The sequence below is a fragment of the Apteryx mantelli genome, chromosome 22, assembly GCF_036417845.1.
Source record: "Apteryx mantelli isolate bAptMan1 chromosome 22, bAptMan1.hap1, whole genome shotgun sequence".
NCBI lineage: Eukaryota > Metazoa > Chordata > Aves > Apterygiformes > Apterygidae > Apteryx > Apteryx mantelli.
In genome coordinates this window covers 13823558-13842864 of record NC_089999.1, presented here as the reverse complement: position 1 = coordinate 13842864, position 19307 = coordinate 13823558, and the positions used below count along the sequence as shown (strand labels likewise).

General features: G+C 36.7%; 1 protein-coding gene across 2 annotated transcripts in view; it reads left to right on the top strand.

Moving 5' to 3' along the window:
* The window catches only part of NF1 (neurofibromin 1), a 111429-nt gene that overhangs the window by 77935 nt on the left and 14187 nt on the right, over positions 1-19307 (top strand). For both annotated transcript variants that reach the window (XM_067309670.1, XM_067309669.1), the window contains 20 exons: positions 232-664; positions 893-1233; positions 2007-2209; positions 3208-3401; positions 4925-5065; positions 5287-5566; positions 7204-7418; positions 7634-7695; positions 7823-7937; positions 8773-8874; positions 10450-10590; positions 10955-11081; positions 11643-11774; positions 12341-12476; positions 13291-13448; positions 14331-14453; positions 15162-15289; positions 15991-16091; positions 17461-17603; positions 18481-18527. In XM_067309670.1, the coding sequence (XP_067165771.1) occupies positions 232-664; positions 893-1233; positions 2007-2209; positions 3208-3401; positions 4925-5065; positions 5287-5566; positions 7204-7418; positions 7634-7695; positions 7823-7937; positions 8773-8874; positions 10450-10590; positions 10955-11081; positions 11643-11774; positions 12341-12476; positions 13291-13448; positions 14331-14453; positions 15162-15289; positions 15991-16091; positions 17461-17603; positions 18481-18527 (3322 nt within the window). The remainder of the gene's footprint in view (positions 1-231; positions 665-892; positions 1234-2006; positions 2210-3207; positions 3402-4924; positions 5066-5286; positions 5567-7203; positions 7419-7633; positions 7696-7822; positions 7938-8772; positions 8875-10449; positions 10591-10954; positions 11082-11642; positions 11775-12340; positions 12477-13290; positions 13449-14330; positions 14454-15161; positions 15290-15990; positions 16092-17460; positions 17604-18480; positions 18528-19307) is intronic.

Sequence of the window (19307 nt, the reverse complement as noted above, 5' to 3'; positions counted from 1 at the left end):
TGACCCTCTAACCAAGTTTAAAGTCCAGTATGACAGACGAGCCATGACTGAATAATCACAGATGCTTTTATGTTTTTGGTGCCGGTCTGTTAGCATTGTTATGCATTTATGGCATTTTTAGGATTATGTTAAAGATCAATCTGTTTTAGTATAATAGTACATTTAATATACCACTCAAATATTTGTAATGTGATGTAGCAAGTGAACCATGTCTTTCCTCTTTTCTTACAGGTTCAAGACTGGTCAGATCAATGGGGATTTACTGATATACCATGTCCTGCTAACTCTGAAGCCATACTATGCAAAGCCATATGAGATTGTAGTGGACCTCACACATGCTGGCCCCAGTAATCGTTTTAAAACAGACTTTCTTTCTAAATGGTTTGTAGTTTTTCCAGGCTTTGCTTATGAAAATGTCTCAGCAGTTTTTATTTATAACTGTAATTCTTGGGTCAGAGAATACACCAAATACCATGAAAGGCTCCTGACAGGTTTAAAAGGAAGCAAAAGACTTATTTTCATAGACTCTCCAGGGAAATTGGCAGAGCACATTGAACATGACCAGCAGAAACTCCCAGCAGCTACCTTGGCTTTGGAGGAGGACTTGAAAGTGTTTCACAACGCTCTCAAACTGGCTCACAAAGACACCAAAGTTTCTATTAAAGTAAGGCCTCTTTAACTGTTCCTAGTGAATTCTTATATTTTGATAAGGATCTGAATATGGTTTTACTGTCTCTTAATTCTCCTCTCTAAGGTCTTGAGGAGAAATCCCAACTTAGCGTAGCGTAGTATTTGTTATGGTTTCTTATGTTTAACTTTGTAAAATAGACTGTTTTTGCTCTTTGTGGTGTTAACCAATGGTGCTGAAACATTTTTGTGTTCTGCTTTTAAGGTTGGGTCTACAGCTGTGCAGGTGACATCAGCAGAACGAACAAGAGTCCTGGGACAAACAGTGTTTTTAAACGATATTTACTATGCCTCAGAAATTGAGGAAATATGTCTGGTTGATGAGAACCAGTTTACCTTGACCATTGCCAACCAAGGCACACCACTCACTTTCATGCATCAGGAGTGTGAAGCCATTGTTCGGTCCATCATTCATATACGGACACGGTGGGAGTTGTCACAACCGGACTCCATCCCGCAGCACACTAAAATCCGCCCTAAGGATGTCCCTGGAACACTGCTGAACATAGCACTGCTCAACCTGGGAAGCTCAGACCCCAGTTTGCGGTACAGATCTTTTAAATTTAATACCACTTTTGGTCAAAAATGTGAATTCTTTCCAAGATTTTCTTGTTGTTAACAAATCTCTCTTGAACAAAACAGTTTTTCTTTCATCACAGCTCCACAAACATAAAATGTACTTATTAAGAAGTCTAAGATTTTTCTAAAGAAAGATCAGCTTTTCTGTAGCTGAAGAAAAACATATTGTCTGAGTAACTGAAAGCATTTAGGAAGTTTAATTTCTGCTTGTAAAGAGAAATACTTGTTCTTTGCAACGTATGCTTATTAGTCAGGCTTGATTTTCATGGTGTTGAACTTCCTGCTTAATAACTTGGGAGCCATATCTCTTAGAACAGGGCAGGATCTTGTCAGAAAGGACTGTCTCAAAATGGATAGTGGCTCGGTGGAATCCTTGGGCCCTTGGCTATCTCTCTCCCAGCAGCTCAGGTGCACTTGGAAATACTTAGAATTTCCCGGGACTGAATACCTCTCTGACAAGTCCAATACAGAGTCCTTCAACCATATTCTTTAACCTCGTCAGAGATTGTTTAAAACAAGTGGAGGAGTAACCTCATTCACTTCTCCAAGGCACGCGCTGTTGTCCCTGACCCTTAACAGGCGCAGGGAGAAAGTTCAGGATTTAAGTGTAGTCACTTACATAGCAATGTTGATTTGATGTTTAAAACGTCAGCATCGCTACTGTGACATTTTAGTGTAACGCCTGTACTTTAGGATATATGAGAAAAGTATTACAAGTCATGTTGTCTGCTTTGTTTCAGGTCTGCTGCCTATAATCTTCTATGTGCCTTAACCTGTACCTTTAATTTAAAGATTGAGGGCCAGTTACTGGAAACTTCAGGTCTGTGTATTCCTGCCAACAACACGCTCTTTATTGTGTCTATTAGTAAAACTCTTGCAGCTAACGAACCACACCTTACCTTAGAGTTCTTGGAAGAGTGTATTTCTGGATTTAGCAAATCTAGTAAGTAACACTAGTATTCCTTAGTGCTAACCATGAATTTGAAAAGCTTTAAGTTGGTGGCTGTCTGTCTTGGTTAATTAAACAGTTTAGATGGGTTTTCAAGCTTTGTCCATTTGTATCCATTCCTTAATAATCAAGCTGTATAATACTCTGAAGCCCAACAGTGTCATGAAACGGACTGGAATCTGTAGGAGCATAAACATTACTTCATTTGCCCATTTGAATGTGCCCTTTCATTTCTGATGAACTAAATTAAAAAAAAAAAATCTGTCTTTTATATTCTGAAATTAATGTTGGAACAAGCCTCACTAGACATCTCAGTGGTTTGGAATGAGTAGGTTAATTCGGAGAGATCACAGTACAAGCTATTTGTTTCATATGGCTGTTGATAATTTTGTACAGTATGTACTTTAGATCCATATCAGGTTGTTGTTAATTCACCAGAAATACTGCAGAACAAAACCCAGTCTGGCGTCCGTGATAGTCACAGTTTTGAACTCTAGAAGGTACATGTGCAAAAGAGTTCCAAGGCTTTTTAGTCATATATCATTTAGATATTAATCCTTTCAGATTATTTATATTTCTTTTAATTGTAAATCTGGTTCTGTTGCATTATTTTAATAGTTCTTTTTTCCAGGCATAAAACAACACCAACTTTAGTGTTGAAAGCTGTTTAGAATATATTCTCAAGATTAAAAAATAAAAAATCTTAAGTCCTGTCTAATACTGAGTTTACATGTCATTACCTCACGCCTCTTAATAGGATATTAAAATGTCAATATCTCCTTGCCAGATTCCTATGGAAGTTTCTTGGAGTATGTTCCTTTTGAAGCTTGTCTGTTTGCCCAGTAGTATTTGCTCGGGTGTTTCATTCACCTATTTCAGATAGTAATTATTTTAGACAATGAAATTGAAATGAAAAGGGCTTGCAAATAATAATTTACATATAAATAGAGACCAGTGCTGGTTTTGTGTTACAAAGTGAATTTTTATTTCAGGTATTGAACTGAAACATCTTTGTCTGGAGTACATGACTCCCTGGTTATCAAATCTGGTCCGATTCTGTAAACATAATGATGATGCCAAGCGCCAGCGAGTCACTGCTATTCTTGATAAGCTTATAACAATGACAATAAATGAAAAACAGATGTATCCTTCCATTCAAGCTAAGATATGGGGAAGTCTTGGACAGGTACAAGTTCTCCATAATTTATTGCAATTTATATATGAGCAGCAAATTATAGTGTTTTTAATCACTTAAATATTGATGCAGAAAAATAAAATGGATCTTGACAGGACCAAAGTATATTAGCTGTGTGGAGAGAAGAGCATACGTTTCTTTTCTATAAAATACTTTTGTCAAATGATTAACTACTGAACTCTGAATCTTAGGAACGTGTTCTTGGCCCCTACTGAGAGTTGAAAATTAAAGATTTTTGGTATTAGTCATAAATATTTCATCAAAACCCCTGAATGCATGGGTATTGAATTGAAAGAACAAAGTACTTGTGCATTCAGAGGTATGTTAGGCTTATGCCATAAAAGAATTTTTCTTCTGTTTTGCTGTTTGAACTTTTAAAACAGAAGCATTTTGATAAAATTAATAGAATGACAAACCTCCTGCTGATCATAAATTGGTAGAAGTGTTAATTAAGTTAATGTCCCCATTCTGCTCCCCAAGAAAAGAAAATGAAGCTAAAGCTGCCATTCATGAAGGAAATTTCCAGAGAAATGAGACCTGCTTTACTTGCCATGACTGTGCTTGCTCCCAAGCTCCTTATCAGTTTCATTATCATACTTTTTTTTTTTTTTTTTTAAAAGCATGTCATCCAAACTGATACAGCCCAGCATCACAAAATTACTTTTGGAGAACGGGGGGGAATTCTCAAATGGATGCATGGGTGCATTTTCTTACTTGATCCACTTAGACTAACAAATCAATGTACTCTGCAAACTTGAATCACACTGAGAGCAATGTGATTCTCATATCCAATATGAAAGTACATTAACAGTTAAATGTGGAGAACATGGAAGTAAAGGATGAAATATTCCACAGAAGTCGGTGGGAATTTTATCATTGACTTAGTTGACCCAGAATTTCAACCACGTTTATGAGCATAGAAATGAAATGAAAGCTGAATTTGAATTGTACTGAAATAGAACTAATCTTAGCCTACGCATCACATTCAGATAGTTCTCTCTGCACTTGCTCAGATTTGATTCTTAACTGCATATATCAAATATGTGGGGTTTTTTGTACCTGATAAGAAACATGTTTATTGGTAGCTGTACTCATGCATAGCTAGTACTCTAAGCAAAATCTTGATGGATAAGATCTTAGTTATTTCTTGGAAGTATGGGATTGGGGTTCCCTCTTCAAATCCAGTTCTTGTTATTAATATCAGTACTTTATGAATAGTTCAGATTTTAAATGGAAAATAAAATAGAAATAATAAAAACCACATTTCAGCTTCTCCACAGTTGTGAAACATTCATTTCAATTTGGAGTAAATTCTGATAGAATTCATCTTTATGCTTCTACTATTTAAATTAGGCTTTTTCCCAAAAGGATAACAAATCACTGTAACAGATGTTTTAATTTATGCTAGTTACATATCTTCAACTAAAAATGAATGATTGCTTATTCAAAAAGCTGTTTACTGCAGAAAAATGAAGTTAATTTAACTGATACTAACAGTTTTTTTTCTCTGACAGATAACAGATCTGCTTGATGTAGTGCTGGACAGTTTCATCAAAACTAGTGCCACAGGAGGGTTAGGATCCATAAAAGCTGAGGTTATGGCAGACACAGCTGTAGCTCTTGCTTCTGGAAATGTGAAATTGGTTTCAAGCAAAGTGAGTGCCTCTTTGCCTTAATTTCCCCTTATATAATAATTTTACCTGAGAAAATAACGTGACACTGCTTTCTGATAACTAAGTACAGGCAATAAGGCAACAAGCGTTATAAAATGGGTTCCTAGCAACAGATTAATTCCAGTGTTAAAATATAATGGCTTTGACGGAAATTTTTAGCTCTGCTCTTCATTTGATTAAAACAAATGGTTGCTCTCTTTCAGGTAATTGGAAGGATGTGTAAAATAATCGACAAGACCTGTCTGTCTCCAACTCCTACATTAGAACAGCACCTAATGTGGGATGATATTGCTATTCTGGCACGTTACATGCTGATGCTGTCCTTCAACAATTCTCTGGATGTGGCGGCGCATCTTCCCTACCTCTTCCACGTAGTCACTTTATTGGTGGCCACTGGTCCCCTTTCTCTCAGAGCTTCCACTCATGGCCTGGTTATCAACATCATTCATTCTCTGTGCACTTGTTCACAGCTTCACTTCAGTGGTAAGTTTTTGTCAGATAATACATTAAGTTGTTTGCTCCTCTACTTTGTTTTAAGAAATACTTGAGGTGTCTTTTCTTCACTTCCATGAAGTCATTGTATATCATGCCACTAATGGGACTAAGATGTCTTTTCAGGTTGACACTGAAGATGGGAATCTTAATGTAGACAAGGATAGACAAGGCCAGGTTGCTTTTGGATTGATTGATTTTAGTTGCAATGAAGTTAATGGAAATTACCTGTGATTACCAAAAGTTAGAAAAATATAAATGAGTTGAAATACCCTTTCCTGTAACAGTTCTGGAATAACCTTGCTTTTTGGCATATAAAACAATAAAATAGCTGCTGAGATGAGTAGCTGAAACAAAGGGAGATGTTTAGTAAGCCTTAGCAATTAAGTAGAAGCATTCTGTGAGTGGTGAAGATTAATTTTCTGTGATGCTAAGAAATCTCTTCTGAAAGTTTGGAAACACTGTATTGCTATTCAGCTTGCGTATGAACCAGAATGAGAATATAAGCTAGAATAGATAACAGCATGGAGTTAATCTGGCTATCTGGTTAAGAGCAGGTGCATAATGAAAATTGTTTATATAACTGGTTTCTGAAAAAGGGAAGGATGTAAGTATCAGTGAGTGTCTGTAATGCAGATAAAGGAGAAAATACTCCTGTGCTAAAATCGGCTGATGTACCTCTTTTGAATGGTTGCATAATGTGGTAACAAAAATAACAATTACATAAGGCAATTGTGAAACTATACTATTAAAGCAGATATTTTTCATACTGCTGTATTTTAGCAGTCCTAAAATAATTAAAATTCAAATGCCTGTGTTAGCAAATACATAGCTGTTGTTTGTTATCACAGAAGTACAGTATAAAACCAGGCTATTTGTTGTGCAGAAATATTTACATGTTTATGTAATCTTGCTCTTTTAAGTATGTGAAGGCTCATTTGATATGTATGGAGAGAGAGAGAGAGCGCATCTGCGTGTGGCTAGAGAAACACATGCGCGCGCACACACACACACGCGCGCGCGCGCAAGCTCTCTCTCACACTCACTTTAAAAAAAAAAAAGGGGGGGGCTTTGCCCTGAGCCCCAGAGCAAGGGCAGCCTTCCGTTTAAACAGTGGATTTGAAGTACACTGAAATGAAATGAAAGTTCAGGTTTGTAAAAATATTCAGTGCTAGTAGCAGGGCCTACATTTTCCCAAGGGCTCAGCTCCGTATTTTCTTCTGATTTAAATAGCTTTCTTCACTTTAGTGGCAGAGCCAAAAATAGAATTTGATTGCAGTCTGAACTCCCAGTGCTGTTGGTATTTCCAGCCAGGAACTCTCTAGGTTTCCATTTTGGGAACCAATTTGAGGAGCAGCCTCACAGAACCACCTCTTTAATCAAATCCCTTTCTACCTGTTTTAGCAACGCACGCTCCTGGTGCCGGCACTCGCAGCAGTGTGCGCAGCAGACCACGGTTCTCGTGGCACGTGCTGAGACGAGTAGCAAAGAAAACAGTAGTGGAACGTGCACAGTGATATCTAGGATGATTATTGACTTTTGTTTTCATGGGGGGTGATCTTAATAGTGTTAAATGTGAGTTGAATTTCAGTGCGTTATATCTAATATGTAAAAAATTTATTCAACAGAGGAGACCAAGCAAGTGTTAAGGCTGAGTTTGACTGAGTTCTCTCTGCCCAAATTTTATTTGCTGTTTGGAATCAGCAAAGTGAAATCAGCAGCAGTCATCGCCTTCCGCTCCAGCTACCGAGACAGGTCGTTCTCACCCGGTTCCTACGAAAGGGAGACTTTCGCGCTGACTTCCCTGGAAACTGTTACTGAAGCTTTGCTGGAGATCATGGAGGTACGTAGGTCAAAACAAAACAAATTATCCATGGGGGAAAATGGCATCGCTTACACTTCCATGCGGGCAAGCAGTGTGGTGAGATGCACCTCCCATGATGTGGTAATAAATATTTAAGTAGCTGACTTCTGAGAGCTAAAATAACTGTGTGTTCTGAATTTTAAGAATACTTTGTCTTAATGTTACATTTATTCAAACAATGTAATTCTTTTTAGGCTTGTATGAGAGATATCCCAACATGCAAGTGGCTGGACCAGTGGACCGAGCTAGCTCAAAAGTATGTTGTACATCACAAAACGTAACCCCTAACTGCCTGTGTAGCACGCTTACAATTCTCACCTTTTTATTATACAGCCTGTTTGTTTATATGCTTGTTTAATACAGTGTACTTTGTTTCTTCACAGGTTTGCATTCCAATATAATCCATCTCTGCAGCCAAGAGCGCTTGTTGTCTTTGGCTGTATAAGTAAACGTGTGTCTCATGGACAAATAAAACAAATAATCCGAATTCTTAGCAAGGTATATGGGTCTATGTCTGTTTTTCTTTGTGACTGATAAAATAATTGAAAATGTTTATCTTGCCATGAAGTGTAGAACTCAGAATAATTTGAGGATGAATACATTCTTCCAGTGTATTCTTACAAAAAGCTACCTAATAGGAAATTTAGTTTTTGTAGCCCTAACTTTTTGCTTTAAATCAATTTGGTGGCAGTAAGTTTCATCAGTGCTGCTACTTCTAGAATAGAAGTAGTATTTGTCAATATTGAGCTTAAAATTTGAGACACTGAGATTGATCCAGCAAAGTCAATATTTAAATAAATGAAAAAACTTTGTGTTAAGACATTTAGCCTATCTGCATTATGTACAAGTTCCTTTTTTAAGAAAGTTAATAATGTAGTGTATTAAAAGTAAATGTGATAAAGAGTAGACTATTTATGTAAGAGAAATTTGAAACAGACTGCCTAGCTTGGTAACTATGCCCATGTTTTCTAAAGAAGGTTGTCTTCCATAGCAGGCAAACAGTGTGCTAAAGATGTTTCCTTTAAGTATTTTATTAGAGTTTTATAGACATAAAATTTAACTGAATAGTGTCTGAATTGTAGGAGAGCTATTCTCTGCTTCTTACATCCTGTCCTGCTGCCAGACTTTTTTTAATATACATTGTGCGATTATTTTCAGCATATCACTTCTGTCTATATCTTAATTTGTAAAACTCTTTGAGAATGCATTTAAAATGAGTTCAAGCTTCATAAACTAATTGAGAGCTACACTTACTGTTTAGAACTTTGATCTTTTTACAGAGCAAAATCTAATTATGGGTTCTATTTCTTATTATTACTTTTTCTACAAAAAGGGACTTGAGAGCTGTTTAAAAGGCCCTGATAATTACAACAGCCAAGTTCTAATAGAAGCTACAGTTATAGCACTCACCAAACTGCAGCCTCTTCTTAATAAGGTAAACAACTGTTTTTTGTTTTTTGTTTTTTGGGGTTTTTTTAAGAGTAAACAGGGAACAGTTTTGTAAGTGAAAATTATAATTATGGGTGTCACCTCAAAAAATAAGTGATGTGGTATCCAAAGTTCATACTTCACTGACACAGCTCACGCTCAAAAGTCCTAGATACGGGAAATACGTCACAGAAGTTTGAATGTGGAACTTGTGCAAAAGCTTTACAAATGCTTTCGAACGTACCATTCTGCTTCATCAAACTGGGCAGGAGCCAGGTAGCCAGAGACCATACTACAGTCTGTCTTAATTCTTTCCAAAAGCTCTTTGGTCTTGGCTTTCAAATGTATGACTGCTAAGACATGCCTTTCGGGTCATGGCTTGTAATAAATGTTAGTCTCATCTGATCTGAAAATAATTTAGCCATCTGTATATTACTTTCAAGTTATTAACTTGAAACATAGCAGCAAGCCAATAGGCACACCGTTATGAGACAGTTTCCATGTGGAATTGTATTGTCACACACAGCTAAGAGGACGCAGTTGGTTTAAAAGAAGGGCCAAGTTCTTGAAAGGGATTTCTGGAGACCATGGTCGGGTCTGCAGCTTCCCAATTGTTAGACAGCGTATTCGAAAATGTCCTCAGAAAAGAATTTAACTTCGGTATTCCTGGCAAGAGCATTTGAAAGGCTTGTTTAATATGCCTGTTTGACTTTCATTCACTTAGCCAAGGAATCTGGGCACAGTTTGTTAATCTTCTTGATTTCACTCTGTTTTGCTCTTTCCGTGGTAGCTCTGCGCAGGCTGTGTTGTCTGGGCCATCTGGATAGCACGGTAGCATTTAGAATTAACAGTGAGTCCCAGCAGTAACAGTTGTGATATGTTACTTGAACTTCTGATGCTTTCTGTCCCTCCTATTAGAATACCATGAACTTACCCTGGAAATGCAGCTGACGACTGACTTAATTGTCCTTTGCAAGTCATCCCGATCTTCCACTGTTTGTATTGCACGTTATTTCCGCATCTAGTGTTTTGCGGAGAGGATTACAATGAAGAGCCTCGTGTATCTATTGTTAGTAAAGAAGACTTGTTCCTATAAAATCTACTGTACAAGGAGCCCAAGATTTGTTGAATGCCAACTCTTCCTGCATACCTGTTCAGATTTAGAGACGAAATTGCTACTTATATGTGCAGAATTGCAATCTATTTTCATGTGCTCTCAAATTGGTAATGAAAGATGCATTATTGTTCAGTCTGGTGCAGGGCAATATGCACCTGATGTATTTGTGAGACAAGGAAGGGGTATAAGAGAGAAGCAATGTTTGTTTAAAAAAAAAAAAAAGAGAGAGAGGGAGAGAAGCTTGAAATTAATTTGCTTTAAACTTTCACCTGGGAAGTGCATCAAGACTACAGGTTCACGTGAACATCCGTTTTGTTCTCAGGCTGGACATGTTTGAGGAGAGAACTTGCTACAAGAAGGATAGTAATGTATGGCGTATACAAAAACATATATTAGCCCTATTTCTCTTTCAGTGATAGGAACTGGCTTGAAAATGAAATCATGGCTTTTTCTTCTTCCTTCTAGGACTCTCCTATGCACAAGGCCCTCTTTTGGGTAGCTATGGCAGTGCTCCAGCTAGATGAAGTAAACCTGTATTCAGCAGGTACGGCACTACTTGAACAGAATTTGCATACCTTGGATAGCCTTCGGGTGTTCAATGATAAGGTAAGCAAGCCCTCTGTTAGTAATCAACTGTGATTAAACCTTAGTTTATGTAAGCAATTAGATCTGTTAAAAAGTAAAAAAAAATTCTTTATCCTCATGATCACTAGTTACACAACTAAAACTGAAAATGGTATTGCAATTAGTGTCCCTTGAGTAACATCAAAAGTAAAACTGCAATGCAGAGATGAAGCTCGTGGTATTTCTTCCAAACTGGAATGGAAATATATAGATATATTCTAGTCAAGAGTGTATTTGCTTTTTTCATGTAAACTCTTAAAATTACTATATTTTGTCACTTTTCAAAAATTTTAGATATAACTAACTTTCAATGAGATACTCTTGTATTTTATTTTCCCTGTGTCAGAGCCCAGAAGAGGTGTTTATGGAGATCAGGAGACCACTGGAATGGCACTGTAAGCAGATGGATCATTTTGTTGGGCTAAATTTCAACTCCAACTTTAATTTTGCACTAGTGGGACACCTCCTGAAAGGTAACAGCGCATGTTTCTGTTCATTTTACATGTCACGCTCTTAATTCAGAAACAAAAGGAAGCCCAAGGATAAAGGGAGGAAAAATTGTGTGGTTGATTTTAAGTAACTTATTCCAGCTGCTTGGATCACAGAATAGATGCAAGATTAAATGTACTTTGACTAAAAGACTTTGTCACAATCCCTGCGAAGGTTTTTAGTGCAGCTGAACTGTCATGGGATGCGTGACTGCATTTGCTGCTGTTCTTTACTTCTTCCTTTAAGAATGCTTTCTTTCTCCATGTGTTTGACTGTATTCAGGCTTTCTGTTTATTTTAGGAGATTGATTTATGAGAAAATAGATATAAGCGCAGACATTTGAAATGATGTGATTTTTGGAGGAGGGACATAAAAATATTTTTCTCGAATGTGCAGTTTCTATTAGTATTACTTGCATACCCACTAGATGAAGTTTCCTGTGAACATGCTGAAAAATATTTTAAGTATTTTAAAAATATTAATGCTTTATAAATATACATTAAAAAATTAAACACAGTATTTGGTTTCTTAACCTCATTTCTTAGGGTACAGGCATCCTTCTCCTACTACTGTAGCAAGAACTGTAAGGATTTTACATACACTACTAGCCCTGGTTAACAAACATAGGAACTGTGACAAGTTTGAGGTGAACACCCAAAGTGTGGCTTACCTAGCAGGTAAAATTAAAAAAAAAAAAAAAAAAAAAGCAACATACTTTTAAAGTTGTGCTAACTGAAAAGGAATGGGGTATTGTGGGAATTCTTTGTGGCTTTAGGTTGATAAAATTTTATCAATGTTGTGTATCAATGTAACTTGTATTGAAGATAGACCAGAGCCTGGGTTAGGCTGGGGCAGGTCAGTGGAAGCTCACTGCAGGCTCAGCAGCTGAGCAAGCTCAGCACGTGAGCTACTGTGCAACTTTGAAAATACTTCAGGGAGACTGATGGTTTTTTGGATTAAATACGTAGGTGTGTGCCTTAAAGCATTCAAACTTCTAGTTGTCTAGAAATAGGAAATTTTGACCATGTGAGGGGAGAATGTTTAAATCAGTAATTCTAGCTGGTTGGGAAATATAACTCTTTTTAATCATTTGCTTTTAATCTGTACATTTCAGTAAGGCATGATTACATTTCAGGGGACTTCTTTGTACTAAATAAAGAATTTAAATAGATGGAGTATTGCTTGCATTCTTCACTGTATTCCTATCTTGGAAAACTTATCTTAGCTTTCTTTGAATTTTTAGCTTTGCTGACAGTATCTGAGGAAGTTCGAAGTCGCTGCAGCCTAAAGCATAGGAAGTCTCTCTTGTTGACAGATGTTTCAATGGAAAACGTTCCTATGGATACATATCCCATACATCACAGTGACACTAGTTATAGGTTAGTTATTTCACTTTTAGATAAGTTATCCAAATTTTAATGTCTACTTACTTTAGTAAGTTATCTTTAGATAACCTGTGGTATATTGAAAACTAGAACCCACATTCATAAAGCTAAATTAACATTCAGCTGCATGTTAGTGGTTCCAAACCAATATGCTACTTATTCTGTGCTCAAGAGTCACAGGGAAATTTGGGAATCAAGTTCCTATCGACTTCATTTTGAGATCCATAAAGCTATTTCGGAGCTTAACTGGTCTGATGGTTCTTAAGCTTTTGGCTGACTCCTTTTCACAAGACTTAATTTCACCCTATTTTTCATCTGTATGTTAGAACAAAATTCTATTTGTCCTTAAGGGCCTCAAGGCCTATACTAAGCAGTGACTTATTGCCTTTCATTAGAAAATCTTGACATTTGATAGCCTATCTCTAAACAGCCACAGAGATAAGCTAGGGAATCAACCTGTAAGTGACACGCAGAGCCTGGTTTCTCAGGAGAGTCTATTTTTTTGCACCCAGTATGGAGTAGCTGGTTATTAAATGCCATTCACTTTGCCTCATAGGTTGATTTGCATCTGTTCTATTTCATTGTTTGATTTTTCTCTTCGGCATTTCATTCATATCGGATTGTTATTTTTCACTAGATTAAACATTTTTGCAAGCAAAGTAATTGCTCTTTCTTAATGCGTATTTCTGAGAGATTAGTCTGTTAGGAAAGATCGTTTTAATAAAGGATACTTTGACTAGTTGAAAAATTTATGCCTAAATGTGCACAGTTTTAAGGGTTTTCTAATTTAATTTCTCTGCACTTTCAGGACACTAAAGGAAAATCAACCATGGTCATCACCAAAGGGGTCAGAAAGACATCTAGCTGCCAGTTACCCGACAGTGGGACAGATAAGCCCTCGAACACGAAAATCCATGAGTTTGGATATGGGGCAGCCTTCACAAGCCAACACTAAAAAGCTTCTAGGTTATTAAGATACCTAATTTGCTAATTTGTCTACAGAAAATCCCAGGAAGTGTTACTGGAGAAAAATAATTTTTATATTTGTTCTGACTTTAAGTGCCTAGTCCTGATTCAAAGGAATATATGCAGTTTCTATAAAATACAAATTACAGAACACTGTGCAATTAAAGAGGACTAATCCAGTTCTTTTGATCAGAGAAGGGGGAGGAGCGTCAGTGACGCTCAAAATATGCGTGTTGAAGTGGCAAAAAAAAAGGATATTCCAGATGTTAAAGATTCAGAGTACCAATTCTTTGCCACCAGCCCTCTTCCAGCAAAGCCAATAAGTTGAATGCCTTAGCTTATGTTAGAAGAGATGGTTCCAAAACATTTTAGCAGTTTTGGAAGCAATCTAATTTTTATTCATGGCTTCTCAATGCATCAGGGTTACAAGCAAAGTCTTAATATTAGAGAAACAAGATGAATTGTTTGGCATAACTTATGGTTACAATTTTATATTATATGGTATATATGGAAGAATAGAGGCACTTCTCTCATTACAATCCTATTACTGCTTCCTTTTCAGTAATCACATTTTGGCATGTTTATTCAATGTAACATGTTGACCAGGAAACCATAGCATGCCCACAGCTTACATATTTGAATAAATTGCATGCTATACTCATATGTATGGTGAAGCATTTTGGAAACTGCGATGGAGAGCGGCATGGTGTGACTGTATTTTCTCTACCACCACTGAGAATGGTGAAAATGTCCCCAGATTCCTATCAATATGTTGTAGATGAGTTATAACTTGGCCAGAAAAATACACACCCTGCAAATCAGAAACACTTACAGTGCGGATTTAGCTTTAATGTTTTTAATTTCCTGATAAATTGTTTTTAGGTACAAGGAAAAGTTTTGACCATTTGATATCGGACACAAAGGCTCCTAAAAGGCAAGACATGGAATCTGGAATCACAACGCCCCCCAAAATGAGGAGAGTAGCCGAAAATGATTATGAAATGGGTGAGAAACAGGACTAACATTTTAAGAATAATGCTAATTATAAATGCCTTGTATATATATACAAAGGATTATTTCTAAATTCAATGTTTATTTGCCTGGGTTACTACAAGGTAAGGGATAAGTATTTTTTCTTAATGGCATCTGGAGAGTACAGTCTTCCGTATCACTGGCAATTGAGATTTGAATTAGAGTTTGCTCAGTTTGCAGATCAGAATAAGGAGCAGCTATAAATTACAACATATAGGAGTGAAATGAAATAAATAAAATTTGGCTTTCTATAAGTGACTAAGCCCTAAGTGCATATTTTTGCACAAGATGCAAAATGACCTAACGCCTAGAATGCCTCTCTTCATCTTCTCCCCCATCTGCTTCCTGTGCCCCCACCCCCAATTGCAATGCAAGACCAGGGTTCTTCTGGCGTATCTGATGTTGGTCTGATGCCTGACCCTGACTGTGTTACTTACCACCCCTGGGCCTGTATTTCACTGAATAGGAAATTGGGGTTATTGTTTACCATCTGATAATACATCCCATGTGACAATCTAGCACTACTAGTATTACAGCATCATTGTTGCTTTTACATTTTACGAAAAGGCTGGTGAACTCTGAAGTTTGCGTATGAGCGAGTGAAGTTGTTGTGCAAGAACTAATTCTATTTTGGTTTTGGCTTATTGTGCTTTGGATGAGTTGCTCTTTTCTATCTGGCAGAAACCCAGAGAATATCACCGCAGCAACACCCACATCTTCGAAAAGTTTCTGTTTCTGAGTCAAATGTCCTCCTAGATGAAGAAGTTCTGACTGACCCAAAAATTCAAGCACTCCTGCTTACAGTTCTTGTAAGCCTACTTTCTGCATATTATGCGTTACTTTCTGATGGTCTTTTGTCTTCAAAAGAAGCACATACGTTCATTGCAGTATATCTAAATTTGCATGGATCAGAACATGTGATGTGCAATGGTATTCTTTTGTTACCATTCTTCAAATTTTCTAGGAATCACTTTTAGGAATGTATTTAAAACTCTGTAAGAGCAAATACTGAATTTTCATTATTTGGTATTTTTCTGTGGGACATGTCCTACAATTGTCTCCTTTTCCCAGGAGAGAGATATCAGAAACTAACTTAATATATTAAGAGGATGTTATATTTTAAAAGTTAAGAAATGAAAATTATTGGAATTCCAGCATAATTCAATTTAAAGTTTGACAACTGGTAATAAAGCTTCCAGTCTGATAGTGCTTTCTTCAGTTGCACCAATAGTTTCCATTCCTGAAATAATTCAACAAGACCCAGTTGCACCAAAATATTTGCTAAAATAAAAACTACTGCCAACTGTTTTTGTTTCTCACATAAACATAAAATACTTTGACTCTATGTCCAAACATGACATAAAGTAATCTTTCATAATGCTGCTTTTCCGCAATCCAGAGATTTTAAAACCTTAAACTACAACAACAAAAACAGCAACCCCCCCCCGCCCCCTGTAACTCCTCAAAATCAGTCAGAAACGTGCTGATCTCATCCTTTGCATTGTGGCAGGCAACGTTAGTGAAGTACACTACTGATGAATTTGACCAGCGGATTCTTTACGAGTATTTAGCAGAAGCCAGTGTTGTCTTCCCAAAGGTCTTTCCTGTTGTGTGAGTATCTAAAACTCTCTTTATGTGATGACTCTATTAAAAAAAAAAAAAAAAAAAAAGTACTAGATAATTATTCATTTGTAGGTTAGTAGCTGAAATCTGTCCTTGCCTTGTAGAGACAATTATCTGTAGCAATTTGAGAATTGTCCTTTTCCTGATGTTAAATGAATTTAATGTTCTTACGAGAACAGGCATCCTCAGATATCGCTGCTCCAGATGGTACTCAAAAGTATTCTTCAGTGTCGGATTTTTAGGCAGGTTGGCAGAGCGTGGGAGAGCTCTGTACTGCTGTTGCTAGGGCGCCTGTCTGTGCAGCCTTCGGTTTCCTCCTAAAGCTTTCGGTGTCGTTGCTGCCATTAGTCTAGTCTAGCAGTTTAGCGTGGCTTTAGCAGTTATTTGGTACTGCGGAGAAACAAATTACATTTTAATGTGTTCATATAGTTTCTGTACAAGCCAATATAGCCTTTCTCCCCAGTCAGATCTGGATTTTTAATATTACCCCAGATGAATATCAAAACCGATCTGAAGTATAGTTCAAGATACTCTGTGGATGTATTTTTTTTAGATAACAGTTAAAAGTAATATTTGCAATGTAGTCAGTGCATGTTAGCAAAGCCCAGCTATCAGATATTAATTTGAGTAGATTTTTAAAACTGACCTATGCCTGATTTAAAAAGAATACCAGCTTTTTCTGGCTTTATAAAATAGTGGTCAAAGTTCAGGCAAGTTCTGTGAATCACTGAAATCACAATTTTAAGTAGCTGGGGTTTGTATCCAAAAAGTGTATTAGGAAGCCTTGACTATTCCGCCCTCTTTCCCATGATGGGAATTCTTCCAAGCTCATGATGTCTCTGAGGATGCTTGAACTGCCTGTATTAATACTACCCAATACTACCCATGCTTTTTTTGCAGCTCAGTCATGGCGTGCAGTTACCATGTGTTGTTCTGTCCTTCCTACGTACGCTTAGACTGACTATCAAATGTCACAGGGTTCCATATTCCAGTAATACAGTGTGTTTAAAGCTGTTTTTTTTCAAAGGAGTTCAAGTACCTCCCCAAGTTTATGAAGCCGCTTTGAAATTCCAGCTCTAACATGTGCAAGTATCTAGTGAAAATTCTTCAGTTGAAAATAACTAAAATATTTGCAACTTACAGTGCTGGGTAAAGAGAACGCTTTAATGGGTTATGTTCTTACAGTTCTTCACTGTCTGAAGAGTCCTCACTGAACATCTACAGGAATTATATTCTGCTTCTAAAATCACAGGGAGCTTTTGAAAATCCCACCTTAATAGCTGTTTGTTAAAGTCAGTTGTGAACTACGGTTTTGTTTAATTTAATGAACAAAAATAAGCCACTGCTCTTTTTTTAGGCATAATTTATTGGATTCCAAGATCAATACCCTTTTATCGCTGTGCCAGGATCCAAACTTGTTGAATCCAATTCATGGGATTGTTCAGAGTGTTGTCTACCATGAAGAGTCTCCACCCCAATACCAAACTTCTTATCTACAAAGTAAATATCTTCCTTTTTTTAAGCTGCTGTGTTCCAAGTTAGATTTACGAATAAAAAAGTCTCAGGATTATTGCTGCATTAACAAAATAATCAGTTTAGTTATGTGGAATCTCTTCAACTTTATAAATCCTAGTAATCAAAAAGTGTTCATATATTAAACAGCTACTAACATGAATGTTAAGATGGCTTGTTGCAGCTGCACATCAAAAATTGAAGTATAACACCATCTGCATGAGTAAGCAGTAGAAAAGAAGTTAAAACTCAGTGTTCTGTTTCCACTAACCAAGTTAAGGGAAGTACAAAACATGCATGGTGGTGATAAATGAAGTTTTAAGTTAGGCTTGTAAATTAGGGGTTGATTTAATTATCTGGTGTTATTGGTAAATTCTGTAGAGTAACATTTGTTTTTTCACTGCACCAGCTCCAATTTCATGTGACACTTAAACACTTAAAACCTAAATATTTTTTGTGACTGTTAACCAAAGACTTTCCAGGAATATCCATAAAGAAATGATAATTGAGAGAGACTTGTAAACATTGACATAATTTTTGAAGTGAGATGTGTATTCATATGCTAAATTTATCATCTAAAATATCACCAAGAATTTCTTGCATGACAGTTCTGAGTTTTTGGCAACTGATGTATCTCATATGCAAATTAAAATGCCATCATTTTTACCTTATACATGGTTTGGATAAAATATAGTGTTGTTTAGTTGTCTCATTTCAGAAAGTTAATCATGCTTGCATCCCCAAATTAAAATACTTTATTTCCATACTTAAATAAATGCAGGTGACCTACCATGTGTGATTTCTAGTTGTTTTCTATTAATTATGAGACCTGTGTTTTGTAGTAATGTTCAATTTGTTGTTTTAGGTTTTGGGTTTAATGGGTTATGGAGGTTTGCTGGCCCATTTTCTAAGGTAAGAACAATATTCTATATATAAAGTTTATCAGTGTTTTACCTTTGCTCTCTGTATAAAGTACCGTGGTGCCCCAGTAAAGATACAAATAAATGTTAAAATATGGTATTGATATGAGTAAGCCAGTCATCATCTAAGGCTCTTTTTTGTAGTTAAAGCAATAAATAGTTTTCTGGCCTGCATCAGAGATTTTGATTGACTCTGTAAAGGGAATACTAAAAATATGGTGGTAACTACTGTCACGTTACCAAAGTTGTCAGGTGGGTAAATACAGCTTTTCAGTGCTTCCAAGTTCACTAAGAGGTCCCGGACATACAGTACCATTCAGAAAATCTGTATGATGGAGATCTTAGGGTTTACAGGATTATGGAATTGATAAAACTGATAATTCCATAAGGATAAATTTTCTGTTAGAACAAATCAATCAAGCACTGGCAGTCTGTACTGCCGTTTGTTCCCTCTAGTCATCCTAACAAGGACTAGGTGCCCAGAGCAGGCGGTGTTGTGGACGTTAGGCTTTGGGCCACAGAAATGCTTGTAGTGACTCGGGAGGTTCAGGTAAGCTGGGGCTGTTCACCTTGCGAATAAAACTGCTCCTCCTTGCTGACTTCAGTAGTTCCTAGCGGGACTGAAATTACAGCTACAAGTGATCTTCAATGTGTACCTTTAGTTTAATCTGGAAAAGACGCCAAATCAGATTTTTACAGATATTCACATCAAATGCTTTTCAAAGTTTTCAGGCAAAATCAGTTTAATATTAGAATGAGTTCTGGGGCAAAA